The following is an 18,003-nucleotide window of genomic DNA, read 5'->3' as shown; positions in this document are numbered from 1 at the left end:
TTCACAGCCTTTAACATGACTGAATGAAGATAGATTTAAAGTTCCTGGATTTTGGTCAGATGGMCGGTGCTGAACAGTATCACTTTCTTTTCTTTATTCTCATTCTAGGACCAGGGCATTTCAAAACTTCAGGGAGGGAGAAAGTGGGAAGTTCTATATTTTGGTTGTGTTTCATTATCTTCTTTTATTCTTCCCAGCTCCAGCTGAAACACAATTCATTCCTACCCAGACTAAAACATCTGCTGAGCCAGAATCACAYTCTAAGTCTGGTAATTTTATTTTATTTTATTTTTTGCAATAGCACATAGAAATATCCCCATTAATATTATTTTAACATATTTCCCTTATTGACAGGATATTTTTATAGATTCTGCCATTTCATATTTTCGATTTGTGAGTTTTTTCAGTTTGGCATAGCTTGTGAGGAGGTTGGCTTTATGATACAAATTTTGTTAGGATATAACAAGAAAAAGCTTGGAGGGTTTCTGGTTTTTGTTTGTTTTGTTTTGCTTTTGAATACCGCTACAGCTGTATCAATAGCAGTATTTTAGTCCTTAGTTTGGCTGCTTATCTTAGAGGTTAAATTCAACTATTTGGTCATGATTGGTATGGTAATTTAGAGTAGTAGCATTCTTCCCTGTGGGATCCCTGACTCCTTTGTCACCTGTGAGAGAAGAAATGTGATAACTMTTGCCTTGATCTTCCTAGGGCTTTCTCCTTTTGTATTTATATATTTTTCACTCAGTTGCTATCAAATATCTAATTTTTTTTTTTAAATTGAACCTGTATTATTAGGAACTTTAATTGTCTACAGTTTAAAAATAAATAGAATAATTTAATAATCCATATTAGTGTGGCATACTGTCAGCAGTTGCTTTTGTTCTTAACCAGTAGAATAACTTGAAATTACTTGAAGTGTATTCCGTAYTCACTGTGTGATACTATTTCTGTTACAGTCTTGGAACCCATTACATTTAGAATCGAATCGCCAGGGTCAACCATAGGTAATGATATTTCCTTAGCAAGCTGTCGTGTTTGCTTTTCTCATCACAGAAAATCACGCTGAAGTTATCAGCTTATGCCACAGGGTTCTTTCACCAAACTTCATTTTTCTTCTAGATTATTCTTTTCTTGGCATTAATAATAGTTGGGCATATGGCTGTCTTCATGGATGGAATATTTCCTTTCTGAGAAAACAAGGCTGGCAGCTCTGAATCATCTTTGTCATAATTATTTCTGTCTGTGCTAGCAATTCAAGTCCAAAAAAAAAAAAAAAAAAAAAAAGGAAGGGAAAGAAAATCAGAACTCTAAGGATGACCAAAGTTCCAGTCCTCTGCTGAGACTAACATAAATACACGGCCAGTATTCTGTTTTTTCATATCTGTCTCTGTGATATTACCTGTAAAAAAAGAATMCTTTTCTCCATCGCAGGTGTGAAGCTTCTGTGTTTGTGTGTGAAACCTGTTGTCAGGCCTTGATCGCTGTGCAATTTAATCAACTTCTTACCCACTTTTTCTTTTCCAGCTCCAAAAGAGACTCACCGTATTCCTTCTAAACCTAAAACTTCACCCAAACTTCATATCCCGCATGCCACAGGTGGTAAACTGTTTTGTGTGATTATTTCTAAAATGATTTATAATGGTTTGAAATGTATTTCTAAGCAACAATATTTATTTAAACCATTTAAAACATCTCAGGGTTCTGTTCTGCTGTGTATTCAGTGATTTGTTTGACATGTGCAGGACTAGTAAGATATTTATATGAAAGAATAAATGTCTGCTAGCTTGTGTCAGTAGAAAGAGAATAATGTTGCTTGACCCAGAAAATAATAGCAAATAGAGTGAATTCCTTGCACAGCTGAAGTTTGTATTATGACTACTTAGATGGTGGAATTCATTGTGTACTGCTTGGTATTGTCAGGGTAAATGTGATGCTTCCTTTTCAATCCACAGTTTTATCCTGGGGCATCATTTTTTTCTGCATAAGCATATAAATTACTGAGTGGAGAGCTACCATTTGTTATTTAACAAGTAAATATATATATATAAAATATATATATATATTATGAATATATATATATTATAATATATATATATTATGAATATATATATTATATATATTATGAATATATATATATTATATATATATGAATATATATATATGTACAGCAGAATTTATATATATTTACTTGTAGAATTTACTTGTGTGTATATATATATAATTTTATATATATACTTGTATAAATATATAATTTGACTATTAATATTTATGGTATTAATATTTATCTATGCAGTATTCCAAAATACTGGATTTTCATTTATTATGTCTTTAAACATGAGTTCCGTTGAATTCACTGATATGTATGAAAAAAAAAAAGACTTGGTGTTCTGTATTACTCAGAATGTCCTTTTTTTTTTTTTTTTTGTAGTAATAGAAACAGAAAATTACCAGTGTATCTAATGTCAAGATATGTTCTCTTTTAGTAAATGTGAAAAAAATCCATGATAATCACTTTTTTGAAGATATTTGAATAGTTTTGAAAATTAATGGTATCTATTAATCATGTGATTTCTTTGTTTAAAACAGTCAGAAAACTTGTTCTGTAATAACCCTGGCATAATTGAATGCTGGGAGTTGRTTATCAACTGTTTCAAAGTACAACTTAAAATGCAGCTCTTCATGAACTCAGTGCATATGTTCTTTGAATGTTCTTACTTTTGTGGCCATTTTTCTTTATTACTACTGTAGCCTGCCCTTCTCAGAAGAGAGTTTTGTATCGCAAGTATTGCATATTTGGACTGTTCTGTGTTTAAAACAAAACACTTACCAAATGTTTCTTAAGGAAASTGTAAGATACAGAACTTCATTTTTAACAACATCAACCACTTACCTTCTTGTGACAGTCTTCAAAATCCAAATAACAAAAACTGATAACAATTCTTTGATTTCACTCTTACAGAAGAATTAACACAGAAAAGAGAAGACATTTCTACTGTTTCTCTATTTCTAATGAGAGAAATGCAAGAAAACAGCATTATTTTCACATCCTTATGAAAATACTCTGTTTTATTTTTAAATTCATATCAATCTAGAGCTAATGTACACAGTCACGTACCGCAACACTCCGTAAGGCTCTTTAATAGCACAGGATCTGAAACAAGCAAGTACAATCATATATGTAACCTGCATTCAGAAATACATCACTAAGGGTAGGGCTTTGTGTTCCCCAAGAGCYGTTTTCTGAGAAAGAGAGTGATAAATAATTGGAATACAGTTGGAAGTTTGGAAGAGTGTGGAGATATTTCATCTTAAATTTCTTAGTCCCTAATTGTTTCAGATAGACTTGTTAATGTAATTGCTTTGTATGGGACAAAATATAATTTATAGTTCAATTTCTGTACACATAATACTAATTTTAAATGGAATTAATCTCTTTAATTCTCATGATAGCTTTATGCTTTGTTTTTCATACAGTCCTGGAATCGGTAACATTTAGAACTGATGAACCAAAAACAGCARTAGGTAAAAGTACTAATTACAGAGGTTACCTCATTTAGTTTTTCTTCTTGGCAGAGACCTAGCACATGCATATGTTCCTTGTTCTCCATTGTCATAATTTTTTACCATTAAATTTAGTCCTCCTTTAAGGTTTCTTTGTTATTTTGCACTAACAATTCTTATTCGTTTTATTGGTTTTCCTCGCACAATTTTTTTTCCTGTAAAGCAGATGGAAGCTCCACAATCTTGCTTTGACCATATTTCTTTATATTCAGTTTCTGCAATCTTCATCTGTTATATGAGGCTCCAAGTCAGTCATCCATCCTGGCCTTGCTTTATTTGGTCCTGTTGCAGAGACTCTCCATCATCGCCATCTCTTTGCATACCAGACATTCATACTCCATTACTCATATAAGCTTTTTGTGTCTCCAGGGGTTTGCAAGGCATGTGTTCTCTTTAAATGCTATGCCTTCTGTCAGTCTCAGGTTCTTGGACAATTTTAATAGTCATTCTTTTTTTTCAGTTCCAAAAGAAATGCACCGTTTTCCCTCCAAACCTAAAACTTCACCAAGAGCAGAGGTGCCACAAACCAAACCTGGTAAATACATTGTGTGTTTATCTTATAGTACTCATATGTGGTTTTACAAATGTGATCAGTGGAGTTCCACTATTACTTAATTTGCTTGGGTGTACTTGTTGAAGCATCTTTTGAAGGATAGGATCCAACATTGCATGCGGAATCTGTAAGCAACCTAGGAAGTTTGATAGTCTGCCTTGGGTTCTTTTTCACATTACCACTGCAGCAGTGATTTATAATTTTCTGTGCRAAGTCAATCTGCAATAGCAAAGTCTTCAGTAAAATCACAGTTTTTCTGTTTGAATGTGGATGTTTGGGAATATGAAAAAGAGAAAGAAGGATGCCATTGCAAATGAGATTTCTCCTGTGATTCTCAAATTGGGCCCTTCCAGTGTTCAGGGATTTGAGAATGTGCCATATTTTCTATGATGTCACCTACAGAGCTCAATATGGACAAATGYACAACACCAGACTAATGGACGATGGAGGAAGTTGTACAACATATACTAGCAATTGCATGAGGTACTCAAGGTATATGCAACATTAGGTGGTGCTGCTGTGGAAAATGGGCAGAAGATGACAACTCACTAAGATTCCTTTCTCTCCTCATAAATCTGCGCCTGGTTTTTGAATCAAAACTTTGAAATAAGCCAAGAAATAATACAAAGCTGAAGGGAAAAATCGCCCATAATTTCTTTGGACTCCAGATTTATATTTGTGCACTATGTTAGAGCTATTGCTTTGAGCTGGAGACAGTTCCAAGTTGTGCAATACTCTGTCGTATATTGAATTTCAAGGAGGGGTCACCATGCCTCCCTGGCTGCAATAGGGATAGTATTGTCACTGTGGAAGTAGTGATTGTAATGTTTTGATTSTTTTTGATTTTAATTAGTTGGTTTTGTATTTTATTACTTTAYGCAGTCCTGGATCCAATTATGTTTAGAACTGAGAAACCAAAGTCAACAGTAGGTAATAATACTTTCTTATTTGGCTGGTCATTCTCTCTTTCACTTTCAACTCAAGTCATTAAGAGTAGTGTTGTGAAGACTGATCACCTTTCTTTGTRTGTGCCAAATTATACAGTCAAGATTATCTGTTGCTTTTTCATCATAAGAATTGAGGTGGATCCTTGTATTTTCCAAGCTTTTATGCATAGGCTAATTTTCCTCTAATTTTTAATTCCCTCAAAATTAAATTCACTTTCTCAGTCATGCATGAGAGGGAACACCATGTTATGTAGTCATGTAGTCTGGGTGAATAGAGACTGCATGATGCAAATTTGCTTTTTCCCCTTTCTTTCCCGTCTAGTTTCAGTAAACAATTCTGTCCTTCAGAGAAGGTCTGAAAAAAGTTCTGTTCCAAGTAAACCTCAATTCTGCTCTTAAAATAGAATCAGAATGGGACCCATTCAGTTAGGACATATTCATTGTCTGTTTAATATTACAAACCATTCCAGTATAGCCTTCATTATCATGCAGTGATAACTTAATATTTGAAATTATTATTTTATTTTTCCTCCATCCTAAAKAGAACCTGAAATTCTCTCACATACTACTTGATATTTTCTCAAGCAAGATTATTTCTTTTCTCTGCAGGCTGATTTTTTTCCTGAGAAAATTTTCCTTTCTAGCACTTCCATATAACTCTCCACACAAATATCTTTGATTCAAGTCTTAGTTCTATGTTCATATTGGTCAATTGGCTTACTGGTGGTAGTGGCCAGGAAAATGTTAGTATCACATAAACCATTTTCTTTCAGCTCCTAGAGAGACACATCGTGGCCCTTCCAAACCTAGAACATCACCTACTCCACGTGTTCCTCCAACTAGAGCAAGTAAGTTTGTTGTTACTTTGTCCKTTAGTGCATGTTTAGTGAAAGTTTATCATACTGAAAATAGTCAAAATTGATGAATTTTTAAAATGTATACAGATATGTGACGAATAGGCACTGTTTTAGCATTATTGTGAAATTCTCTATAGCTGCCATGAAAGAAGTTAGTATGGATAGGTAGATATACCTGTCAATAACTTGAGCTAGAAAGATGATCAGGGGACAGGAGCATGTCCCCTGTGAGGAGAGGCTGAGAGAGCTGGGCTTGTTTAGTCTAAAGAAGAGAAGGTTGAGATGGAATCTTAGCAATGTGTAGAACAGCTTAAGCAGTATTCAGAGGAGGGGCCAGATTCTTTTCAGTGGTGGTCAGGAATAGGACAAGAGGTAACGGCCACAAACTGAAGTACARGAAGTTCTGCCTGAATATGAGGAAAAATTTCTGTGAGGGGGACAGTGCACTAGAACAGGTTGCCCAGAGAGGTTGTGGAATCTCCTTCTTGGCARATATTTATAACCCACCTAGACATGATCCTGTGCCACGAGCTCTARGTGATCCTCCTTGTGCAAGGGAGGTTGAACTAGATGATCTTGAGAGTTCCCTTCCAACCTCAACCAGTCTGTGATTCTGTGAACTACAGCAACTTACAAACTTTGTTTGAAAGAGGGATAGAGATTTAATCCAGTACTACAATGCTGCAGTTTCTTTATTTTCAGCCTGTGCACTAAAATACTATCGATCCCATTGGCATGAAATCTTTCTGATTACTTTCAAATTGAAAATATAATTTCTAGGAAGCAATTTTTTTCTTTGTAAAAATGAGTCAGGAAGATCAGAAGATCTGTGTTTAATCATCATCCTAAACACTGTGCTCAAAGCTTTGCTTATCTTTCCAGGTCCAAAAGAGAGTCGACGAGTCTCCTCAAAGCCTAAAGCCTCCCCAAGTCCAGATATATCACAGACAAGACCTGGTAAATACATTGCTATTTTGTTATCCTTGAATAGTCTTGTTTTCCTTTGAGTTGCCTTTCCTTGGTTAATAAAGAGTAACATTTAATATTACAAACAAAGCAAATTTTTAACAAAGATTACATATGTTTAAAGATTGAAAACATATATATCTTTAATGGTTGAGTTTGAGTTGTATGTGTGTGCTCTTCACACGTACAACATTACAGTTGTCACTAACAAATAACATGCATAGCTGTGTAAACTATATATGAATGTTACAACAATATTYTTGGAAGAAACTACATCTGTTTTGTGCCTATCAAAATCATCCTTGAGGATCTTCACGTGTGACTACAAACCTCTGAAACTCATACCACTCATATATCTAATCAAGTGTGCTCTGGTAATGGAATTTGATGCTTAAAATAGACTTCATAGTTCACTTGCTAGTTAAACTGCCAGTCTCTGTCATTTCTCATAGTTTGAAAGATATCAGTCAGACTCTCCTTTATGAGTATGCATTAATTGATTCTAAGAGAACTTAGAGTACACATTCATATTTGGAAAGAAATTGATCCAGTAAAATGGAGTTTTTATATTCTTTTGATGATATTTATCACTAATTCAGTGCATGTTCTTGTTTTTATTCAGTTTTGGCACCTGTAACATTTACAGTTGAAAAACCAAAGGCAACAATAGGTAAAAGCATGACCCTTATTATTTCTTTCCTTCTGCTCCTTGGACCAAAGATTATAGTTTCATCTTCTGTTTTCCATGTTATATGTTTGTGCGTGTTTTTTTCATATTTTTTCTTCTTTTTCTTTTCTTTTCTTTTTTTCTTAATTTACTCAGSTCAGTTCTACTCTTTTCCAGGTACTGAAAGATTCTTAGCTGTTTTGCTCTCTTTGCAGGCAATACCTCTTTCATTCTCCTGTACCTTGTAATTTCTTTGATTCTTACAGGAGCATTCATGTGTAGATTGCAGTTACCAGCTCTGAAATACAGATGGAAACACCTCAGCTATGACTGTCTTTCCATTTTTGTTGTCTTCAGATAAGATTTTTCTTACCTGATTGCTTCTCCACATATCTTTTTTTTCATTAGTGTCCATTTATTCCTTTTAAATTTCTGTATTCTGACTTTAATTTTGCAATCACTCACATTAAAAAAAAAATAGTTTCTTCCTTAAGGGCACAAAGAATCCAGCACCCATTCTCTTCCAGTTCTGAAGAGAATGAACTGGAATAAAACTGGTCTTTTCTTTCAGCTCCTAAAGACCTGCCACATACTCCCTTTAAACCTAAAGCAGTACCCATTCCGGATGCTTCATATACCAAACCTGGTAAATTATTTTGTCTTTTGTCAAGCTAAGGTTGCTAATTTAGCAATTGCCTTCTAGGAAATGTTCTCAACAGTAAAGCTGTTGTTACCGCTTTACCATTCTAACATTGGAAATCTCAGCAGTACTGCATTTAAGTAATATCTCTGATAGAAACTAGAATAGTTTAAGAGGTTTTGGTATTATGCTGGTATTAGAGCTGCTGCAGTACTTTGTCACACATTTTCAGTCATATGAGATTGAGGAATATCTTCTTTGTATCATGAGGTGGTTCTAATTGGAATCTGACAAATCTGTGTAAGACCACAGTGATTTCACTAAGGTTTTTTGTTTGTTTTATGTAGATATTAAAAGCAAAAATTGAAACTCTCTTAAGCATAAATATGCATGCACAAATTCCTGTTTTAAAACACTCCTGGTGGATATAGTATGGTTTTGAAATGTTTTGGAGGGAGGGCAGATAGAGGAGGAAGTGTCTCTTCATTTTTCTGAGGATTTATCCCTTTTTTTCCAACAGAAATCATTCCACCCTTCCATGAGCCAGTTACCACTATGATTCCTCATATTCCTGAAAGAACRAAGGCAACACTGGGTAATCATGTGTCTTTCATTAACGATTACTTATTTTTTCCATTCTTATTAGACAAGACATTCCTAGAGGGAGCTTGTTAAATGATATTGAAAACTAACCAGGAAGTTTTTCTAGATATCTGGTTTTCCTTTGGACTAGGGAAAGATAATAATGCATGTGTGGATTCACCCTTGGAGATTTGCTTCCTCATTTTCCAGCTATCCTTCTAGGAGACTATCCTTCCAGCTATCCTCCATCTCCTAGGAGCTGACCCAATTCCTGGAGCTGTTATATATTTTTCAGTAAAAAGGAATTTTTACTGAAAATAATAATAATGATTCCTGTGAATTATGCATCTGAAATACATGTACTGTTACACAAATATCTTTTGCAGCTTCATTCTTGAGAAAATGATCAGTGGGGTATTTTGTGCTGAAATGTATTTCTCACTGGTTTCTGATCCTATTGCATAATTTTACAGGAGAAAGTTGCAAGAAAATGAAAGAATCTCAACTATAGCATAATGTATACAAAAACAGACTAGCTATGTGGCCCTTTAAATCAAAAACCAAGTCTTAAAACATCTTCTCTCTCAACTTCTAGTCATTTCTGTTGGGAGAAGTTGCACAAATAGCTGAAACATTACCCTCCTAATTCTTATTTCTTAATTTAAATTTCAGATCTGACCCAGAAGAAGGATCACTTAAAGAATCTAAATAGTTTTGGCCAGTAGGAGCCAACAGATTACTCCATCAGTTTTTGTTAGTAATTGATTCTGTGTCAGAATTTCAGAAGCAATGCCTGGCCATGGTTTTCTAAGAATTAAATGGAGCCATTAATGTAATGTTACTGACATGTTAATATCCATGCAATAATCTGTAACTATAACAAAAAGCTATGCTTTTTCTCTTTCAGAAATAGGAAAATAAAAATACTTTTCATCATGTTAACAGCTTAATATATATTTCCTTATCACTTAGATCTTGATCTTGAGATCTGTTTATGTAACTTTGTACACTTTCTATGCCCTGTCTGTCACATTTGGACCTACCAGTTGTATTATTGAAATACAGAAAATGATTCTTCATAACAAGAGTTATGAAGAATGTACAGACTGGGACAGATTGTAAGAATTTGATTATTATTTCTTTTCTTTTGAGGATCTTTTTACACTGTTGCRGATCACAATCTTACAAGTGTTCCCTGTAAATGCTAAGATACATTTTCCAGTAAATGATACTGCATGGCAAGAATTATAACTGAAGTATTAATTTTATTAATTTTATAATTTTTTTATAAATTTATTAATTTTAAAATTAAGTTTTCACAAAAGAATTAGAAAGTTTATTTGTAGAACAAGCTTGAATCTGAAAGGCCCACTGTAAAAAATATTGTCCTCAGATATTCACGTATGGATGATGTGCAAGACAGAGGCAATTAATGTCATTGCTTTATTCTGTTTGTGAAAATATTCTTCAGTACTTCATCCAAAGCTACACATTTTTGTCTAATTTTTGAAAATTCTGTCCACATCRGTGACCATTTAATTTCTTTCTCTTTCTTTGCAGAAATGCCAACTGATTAATGTTATCTTTACACTTACATAATTTGCCTTACTGTGGATAAGATCAAAGGTGTTCTTTGTGTACTGTGAATACAATATGACCAGTTGCTTGGCTGTCTKCTTTACTTCCGAGGAACTTGGCATTTATTGTTCTGGGTGTTGGTTTGTTTTCTTTCTTTTCAGCTCCCACCGAAAAACAGTTAATTCCTATCAAACCAAAAGTTCCTGCCAAGCCAAGAGTGCCACACACCAAACCTGGTAATGGAGTCATTATTTTATGTGTTTCTGTTTAATCATTCTTTTCACCAGGCCTCAGTTCTCACGTTTTTCAGGAGCATTATTCTTAGCTGATTTTGTGCCAAATCAGATCTAGCTCTCTGAAGTCAGTGAATCCAAAATATTTAAAAACTGTGAATCCAAAATATTTTAAAATGCTGAAGATGCTAAGAGAATGCCATGCTGAAGATAATAGGAGGGTTTTTATTAGGGCATTAGTAAAGTTTTTTTCTCCTTTCCATTATGTAGATTAAATGATGAGTTAAATGTAGTAATTTGAGACTTGATGATTTTGGGGGTTAGATACGCTGAGTCCCCTTTGATTTCCAAATCTGAGAGGTTTCTCTGTGTGCATTGTCTTGCCAACAAAATACAGCAGAGCTCGCTGAAATGTGCTTTTATGCCTAGCATCTAAAATAGTCACCTATAATAAAATCAAAATAGATTTCAAATGTTAAATTCCTGTTTCAAATGTGTCTATTCCCATTTTTACCATTGTACCAAAGGAAGGTAAAGAAGTTAATAGAAAGACATTAGCTATAAACCTCTACCAACAATTTATTTTAATGTTGGTTGAGATATCTTGGAAGTTTTAGAACAGTGCAAATGCTCCTTTCTTGCCATTACAGTTTGATATTCTAAGACTCTTCGCATTTTCTCCTTAACAGCGATACATCAAACAACCCCACAACCATTTATTACAAAATCTTCTACTACCACTGAGCAGACAAGGGCAACAATGGGTAAATAAGTTTCCTTAAAGTTCAGATGCCACTATTTTTCATTTTTCAATGAAAATTTCAATTTTCAATTGAAAATGAAATTTCTAGAAATCATGCTCCGGTTTGTTACTTTGTGTAACATCATTCCACTGTCCATCATTCTGCTTACATACATGCATGTCTCCTAATACAGAAGACTCTCAGCTCTTGTGAAAGTAATGCAGAAATTGCATTGCAGCTCATCTCTATTCAGAAGCCTGTATTTCCCAGTTCTCCAACCATATTAAGTGGTCTAATTTTTCATTATAATTCTTCAGAAGAACAAGAATTGTAGCTACTAACTCAACTTATCCTTTGACACAGTATTAGAATTTCCTGTGTTTTGGACCATTATTTTGTTTCAGGTTCCAGAAACCCATGGAATTGTTATTGTCTTTTTTTACAGGCATTTCAGGCATGCACTTTCTGGGCTAGACATGGCATTGGATTATGATTCCTGAAGAATATGATGATAATCTTTCTCCTTTCTTTCAGCTCCTAAAGAAACACTGCTCATTCCTTCTAAACCCAAAACATCTGTCGGGCCAGAAGTACCACAGACTAAACCTGGTAATTTAAAGTTTGCAACTTAAAAGTGTTATTGTCGCACTGCCTTAGCAATATCTTCTGCTCCCATTCAGTTCCCTGGTTGTGTGCTACAAGTTTATCTAGAGAGAAACTAGTATCACTGATCAATAGACATTAATGAAGTTGAGAGGATGCCAAAGAGTTTTATCAATTCTCTCCAAGGAGTACAGAAGTTTAGATGGGTGGGTTTTCAAAGAGATGCTTGTTTAATTGCTGGGTAGCAACCATTAAAAACACAAAGGGTTTGTTTAATTTTAAAGAAACTATGTTGCCGTAGCTGGCTTCACTAAGTTCTTTTCTCCTTGGGGAACTTACTCTCTGAAATTAATGGAYAGGATTTTAACTCAATTTCTCAAATATTCTGGAAATTCAGATTCTGGAATCCTAGTCAAGGAAAAGTCAAACTAAGAGTACAGGTATCTCCTTCCCCTCAGTGATTCTTGCAGTAGCTACAGCAGATTCTAGATAAGTACATTTGCAATGAACAATATATGAGACTTCACCCTCACCCTGTGTTGTGGTGAGGTGTAACTATTTTCATCTAATTTACCAGGTAGATCAAAACAATTATTAGAGAAGGAGTGGCAGGATGATCATAAAAAGCAGAAAAGCAACGCTGAATTTTTCCTTATCTTTAAACTGCAGACTAATTTATTTTATTTTTATACAAATATCRTAGGTTGATGAATAATTTCATCATCGCCCCACACTTTTGTCTTTCCTTAGACTTCTATCTGTTAAGCAATAACCATATTCTTTAAAGAAATGTGCATATATTTTACCATGAAAATTAGACTGAACAGTCCAGCAGCAAGATCTGTGTTCTAAAGTGTCCTTTTGAAAGATCCTTCATAAGTAATGAAACTACATTTTAGATCTTATGAAAGATCTAAATGAATTAGAGCTATTATCAGCTATTAGAGCTGAATTAGAGCTATCATCATGCCATTGCATGCCATTGCATTAGAGCAATCATCTCACTGCAGTGAGGGAAGAATGTGTTACAGATAATAAAAATCCAAAAACTTTTAGAAAATTTTGAGAACAGTGCAAATGAGGGTGCCCAGATTGGAAGAAGCAGAATGTTTTTGCTCTGTGTTGCCTGGGAGGGCAGCAGAGCACTTGCACCTTGCACCTGGCAGCCCCAAAAGAGCCCCAGACTATTCAGAACATGCGTCTGTCTCATGTCTGTACAAGTTGTCTTAAGCAGATAGGATTTCAGGGAATGAAGGGTACAGATCCTTATTGAAACCCAACTTCTTTAATTTCACTTCTCACACAACAGTATTTTATTTCTCATAGCTCCAAGGACGACACACCTGGGATCAATTAACCTTATAACGGTTCATGTTGTTGATGGGTCCAAAATGACTTTGGGTAATGAAAATATTATGTCAGCTTATTTTTCATAAAGCTTTTCTTCCTCTGCTTTTGCAATATGRCTGTAGTTGCCTTTTAATCAACAAAAGAGTTAGTCCCAATGCAGCGCATGTACATGATGTTGCTGTTTCTAATTTTCCAGCAGTTTTGTTTGCAACTCTTTCTAGAAACAAGTATTTCATGCATAGGTCTGAGTAGTCATCTAAAAAAGAAGCAGTAGCTGATCATCTTTTCTGTTGTCTGGCTAATGGTGTATGTCTGCTCAGGCTTGGGAAGTCTAGTCTCTCCTCTGTATCACAAATTTCTGCCAGGTTTCTAGCACTGACCCTTTTGTATATTGTCTGCACATAAACAATTTGAATTTCCTGTCTACCTAAGGTCTGATATTTAAAAAGTAATCATTTGCCTTTGATAAGCAGTAATATCTTCACTTTCAGTGCCCAATGAAACATACCAGCTTTCACCGAGACCAAAAAGTCCTCTTGCAACTGAGATTCCCCAGTCAAAAACAGGTAATTGGTACCRTTTTCTTAATATTTTGCATTGAGAGTCTGTAGCTCTGAAGCAGAATCAGTACAATTTATGGTTTAATGGCCTATTCATGAAGACTATAAATCAAGTTGAAAAATATAACATCAAAATTCATTTTCTCCTCTTGGATTGTTTCTACATGTTCCATTGCCCTGAAAACCAAAGGCTGCTCAGTATAGCCTCACAAATGATACAAAGCTTTAAAACAAGTTACTGCTGTGTGTTTGGGTTCTCAGGTGCTTAGTGTTACAAGTATAAATGTAACTGCCTTCCACCTTTTTCCTTCAAATACTTAATCTAAATCTGTAAAGCATACCTCAGATAGAAATGTCAAAGACAGGTAGCATATTTTTCYGCACCTAGATGTTTTCTCTGACATTTCAAGCAGGGAAATTTTTCCTTGTGATAGATTATATAATATGGCTAGAATGGATATTGGTATCAAATATGAAACAACTACTTTTATTTATGGAAAGAAGTGCTGAGTTAGAAGCCCATATTTTGCCTTGAGATGGCAGTGACTGCTTCTTCATGTTTTCAAATTTCAATGTGATTCACACAGGTACTACCACACGTAAAATGTCAAAATTATTTGGCAAGTCAAAGGCAACACTAGGTAAAAGCTGAAGGCTTCCAGTTTTAATCTTGATGCTGAATCTACATTTTAGCAGCTTGTAGTGTGACTGCATTGAATGCTTCCAATCGTTTGTTCAGCAATATTTTAATGTTTCATGTTTTTATCTGACTATTTAATTTTTCGGGGTTCCGTTTGGTGTTTTATTTTGAGGTTTTTTGTTTGTTTGTTTGTTTTTGCAGACCCTAATTAAATGTCTTAAGGCCATGGATACCTTGCAGAGCTAACTCTGTATCCATATACAGTTGGGTAACTGGCTGTAAATATTTTTTACCTTTTCTTAAACCTAAACATGAATGTAACTGGTCAGACTGCATGATGATTGGAGTCATCTGACCACTAAAGAAACTAGCATTTTCAGCGTGCATTTTGGATTAGAACTCATAGAATTTTCATGTGTCCATTTTGCTGTTTCGCCTTGGTGCATGGACCTTTTTTTGTGGCAAATTACACTGCAATGCTGATGTTGCTTTTATGCATAGTATTTAAACTAAAGTTTATTTCTTTCAGCACCACATAAAACACGTCTCACTTCTGCAAGACCAAAGCCATCTGATAAATCACAGACTAGACCTGGTAATAATTGATTATTCAGACTGGGTTGGGGAGAGGTGAATTTAATTTTCTATTTATTTCAGTAAAATTTAGGTATTCCTGGAAAATAAGGTATTTTTCTATTTTATTCTATTTTTTTCAGTTATTCAGGTGGAACTTTCTCATTTTCAATTTGTGCCCTTGGCCTCTTGTCCTATCACTGGTCACTTGCCGCCAGAGAAAATAATAGTCTGGCCCCATCCTGTTAACACTCTCCCTTAAGACATTTTTGTACACGATGATAAGATCCTCTCTCAGCCTTCTCTTCTTCAGGCTGAACAAGCCCAACTCTCTCAGCCTTTGCTCATATGAGAGACATTCTGGTTTCCTAGTCATCTTCGTAGCCCTACGCTGGACTCTCTCCTGTAACTCCACATCCCACAACACAATACTCCAGGTGCGGCCTCACCAGAGCTGACAGAGGGGCAGGATCCGCTCCCTCGACCTGCTGGCAACACCCTCCTGATGCAGGCCAGGATCCCATTGACCTTCTTGGCCACAGGGGCAAATTGTTGCCTCATGGTCAACTTGTTGTTCACCAGGATGCCCAAGTCCTTCCCTGCAGAGCTGTTTTTCAGCAGGTCTACCCCCATTGAACAGCCTACAGATAAAACCTATCCAAATTAGGAAAAAAAATGTAAATATGTCGTCAGAATAGTTCTTTCTTTGCTAATACATAGCTGTTAGTAATGCATATATATTCATTTATTTATTCATTTATTTCCTTGCAGCTCTTAGCAGAACCACACTAGCACCCCCTAGAACAAGAACTCCTGGACTGCCAAAATGGATTGCCCCAGCAACAGGTAGAGGTGAGATTTTTTTTTTAACTTATCACTGAAAAGCAGGAACATTACTTCCTCAAATCACCTTAAGCTCTTCAAAATATTTCATTGTATTTCACTTTAGAAGATACTTGTTCAATGTAATGTATGTAATTAATATTGTTAGTCACKCCGTATATAGTTCTTCAGTGCATGCCCACCCCAGTTAAAATACATTTTATAAACCAGGCATTTATTTCTGTATATAATTATATATATATATTTATATACATATGCTTCAGTTTAAGGTGATTGAATGCTAGCAGGAAGCATAGCTCTGTTAATTTTACAGGGAGTGCTCTGAAAAACAAACATCATACTCTTCTATGTATTTTTTTTTTGGTCACTAAATAAGGGAATTCTTTTTACAGAATCGCCCCTATGTATGCTGTGATACTCTTCAGGCCATAATACTCTGTGTATTTATTCAATGTTTTTCTGACTGCTGAGGGTCTAAGAGGATTGATGATAATGTTGTTGCAAGTTGTGTATGAATGCTGAAAACATCAATCAGTTTTAGAGCGTTAACCCTGTTGTTAAAGCCGTMTAGACCTAATATGTATAGATCTATACAGCATACAATTGTATATTGTATAGAATAGTAAAATGAATTCATTGGGATACATGGCAGAGAACGGCTTCGCGACATTAATTTTGATTAAYACCATGATGTTTCTTTGATCGTGATTGCTTCTGAAACAGAATGTGAACAGAATCTACACTATAATGCTAACTAGACCACACTAACTTCATTACATTTGAAYTGATTTTTAGATGATTTTATCTAATATCTCCATTTAACATGAATCAATATTGACAGAAACAAACTGTATATATAAATGAATTGTTAGGTGAATAAACAGCATAGATTTTCCCACCCCTATTACCAGCACCTTATTTTGGACGTATGGGTAAATAATTTCAATTTCAAACACTCCCAACTCAGCATCTATTTGAAAAGCCACTTCAGTGTTTGTTGTKGTAAAGTGCTGATACCAGCACTCAGTTGCTGTGAATTTGCAGATTATTGCAACCACAGCTCACTGATGGTTTTCAGATGGTAAGCATAATAGACTGAGGAAAAAAAAAATGTACATAGTTCCAATTATTGTTTAAATCCATGTCAGAAGGCTYGGTGAGAAAGCCTTGAAGCTCAGGTGTCTTGCTAGTTGTGCAGGTGCTGAATTCATAAGGTACCTACTCATAGGGAAACTGTCTGATGCTTGGATACTTTCTCCACGGAGAAGGTTCTAAGTTAATGAATGGCAAGGTGAGAACTGTAACGTTAATTTACACATTCTTACACTTGTAAGCAGTTACAATACATTCCTAATTGCAAGGATTTACAGAAARTACTGTTTTGCTTGAGTGAAAATGACTACTTGTCTCTTTTCAATTTTATTGATCAAAATAATAATGTCAGTGCTAATTCATGAGGGGAATATACACATATTTGTTTTATACAACATTCAYTTATTATGTCAATATAAATACTGGTTTTTAATGTAACTATGAATTTAGCAAGTCCAGTATTTGCAATTCTTCATCTGTAATGCAAGTTTAAGTTAATGATCATACGCAAATTAAGCTTTTGGCTCTTCATCCACTGCTACCAACTTTGTGGTCATAYTAGCACTGCTTAAGTGTTCATTTACTCTACACATACCTTTGTTCTTTTTTTTCAGCTGTGCAATGTTTCCATAGACCAGAATTTCCAAAGTAGCTTTGATAATTTAATATCCATTGGTGTTAGATTACTCATTCCTGTAGGTAACTTGGAGAAGCCCAACATATTTCAATTTTAATAGCAAGACCTGTGAAATTTCTCATKCATTTAGATTTGACTAAAAATATGTTTTCTGTACTTTTCTAAATGGACTGTCTTTTTTTGTAGTACATAAAGGGTGGATGTCTTTACTGGAGGCAGCGCTCTTTGACCTTCCTAGTCCTTCTGGGAAATCTATCCCTTTCTAGGATGYCAGAGAAAGTTACAGTAATAAATGATCAATATCTGTAGTAGATACTGAAGAGATTCTGTTATTCACTTCTCTGCTTATAAGTTAAATTTTTATTTTCTGATTGTCAA

General features: G+C 34.8%; 1 protein-coding gene across 1 annotated transcript in view; it reads left to right on the top strand.

Moving 5' to 3' along the window:
* The window catches only part of ABI3BP (ABI family member 3 binding protein), a 152,218-nt gene that overhangs the window by 97,356 nt on the left and 36,859 nt on the right, over window positions 1-18,003 (top strand). Inside the window, exons 30-46 of the mRNA XM_026035896.1 lie at window positions 957-1,004; window positions 1,525-1,599; window positions 3,475-3,522; window positions 4,022-4,096; window positions 4,997-5,044; window positions 5,835-5,909; window positions 6,801-6,875; window positions 7,507-7,554; window positions 8,123-8,197; window positions 8,712-8,786; window positions 10,513-10,587; window positions 11,274-11,348; window positions 11,862-11,936; window positions 13,257-13,331; window positions 13,772-13,846; window positions 15,010-15,075; window positions 15,825-15,899. Coding sequence (XP_025891681.1) covers window positions 957-1,004; window positions 1,525-1,599; window positions 3,475-3,522; window positions 4,022-4,096; window positions 4,997-5,044; window positions 5,835-5,909; window positions 6,801-6,875; window positions 7,507-7,554; window positions 8,123-8,197; window positions 8,712-8,786; window positions 10,513-10,587; window positions 11,274-11,348; window positions 11,862-11,936; window positions 13,257-13,331; window positions 13,772-13,846; window positions 15,010-15,075; window positions 15,825-15,899 — 1,158 coding nt within the window. The remainder of the gene's footprint in view (window positions 1-956; window positions 1,005-1,524; window positions 1,600-3,474; window positions 3,523-4,021; window positions 4,097-4,996; window positions 5,045-5,834; window positions 5,910-6,800; window positions 6,876-7,506; window positions 7,555-8,122; window positions 8,198-8,711; window positions 8,787-10,512; window positions 10,588-11,273; window positions 11,349-11,861; window positions 11,937-13,256; window positions 13,332-13,771; window positions 13,847-15,009; window positions 15,076-15,824; window positions 15,900-18,003) is intronic.

This window comes from Nothoprocta perdicaria, unplaced genomic scaffold (assembly GCF_003342845.1).
Source record: "Nothoprocta perdicaria isolate Ctin4 unplaced genomic scaffold, notPer1 scaffold_169, whole genome shotgun sequence".
Lineage (NCBI taxonomy): Eukaryota > Metazoa > Chordata > Aves > Tinamiformes > Tinamidae > Nothoprocta > Nothoprocta perdicaria.
This window is presented reverse-complemented; position numbering and strand designations above follow the sequence as displayed.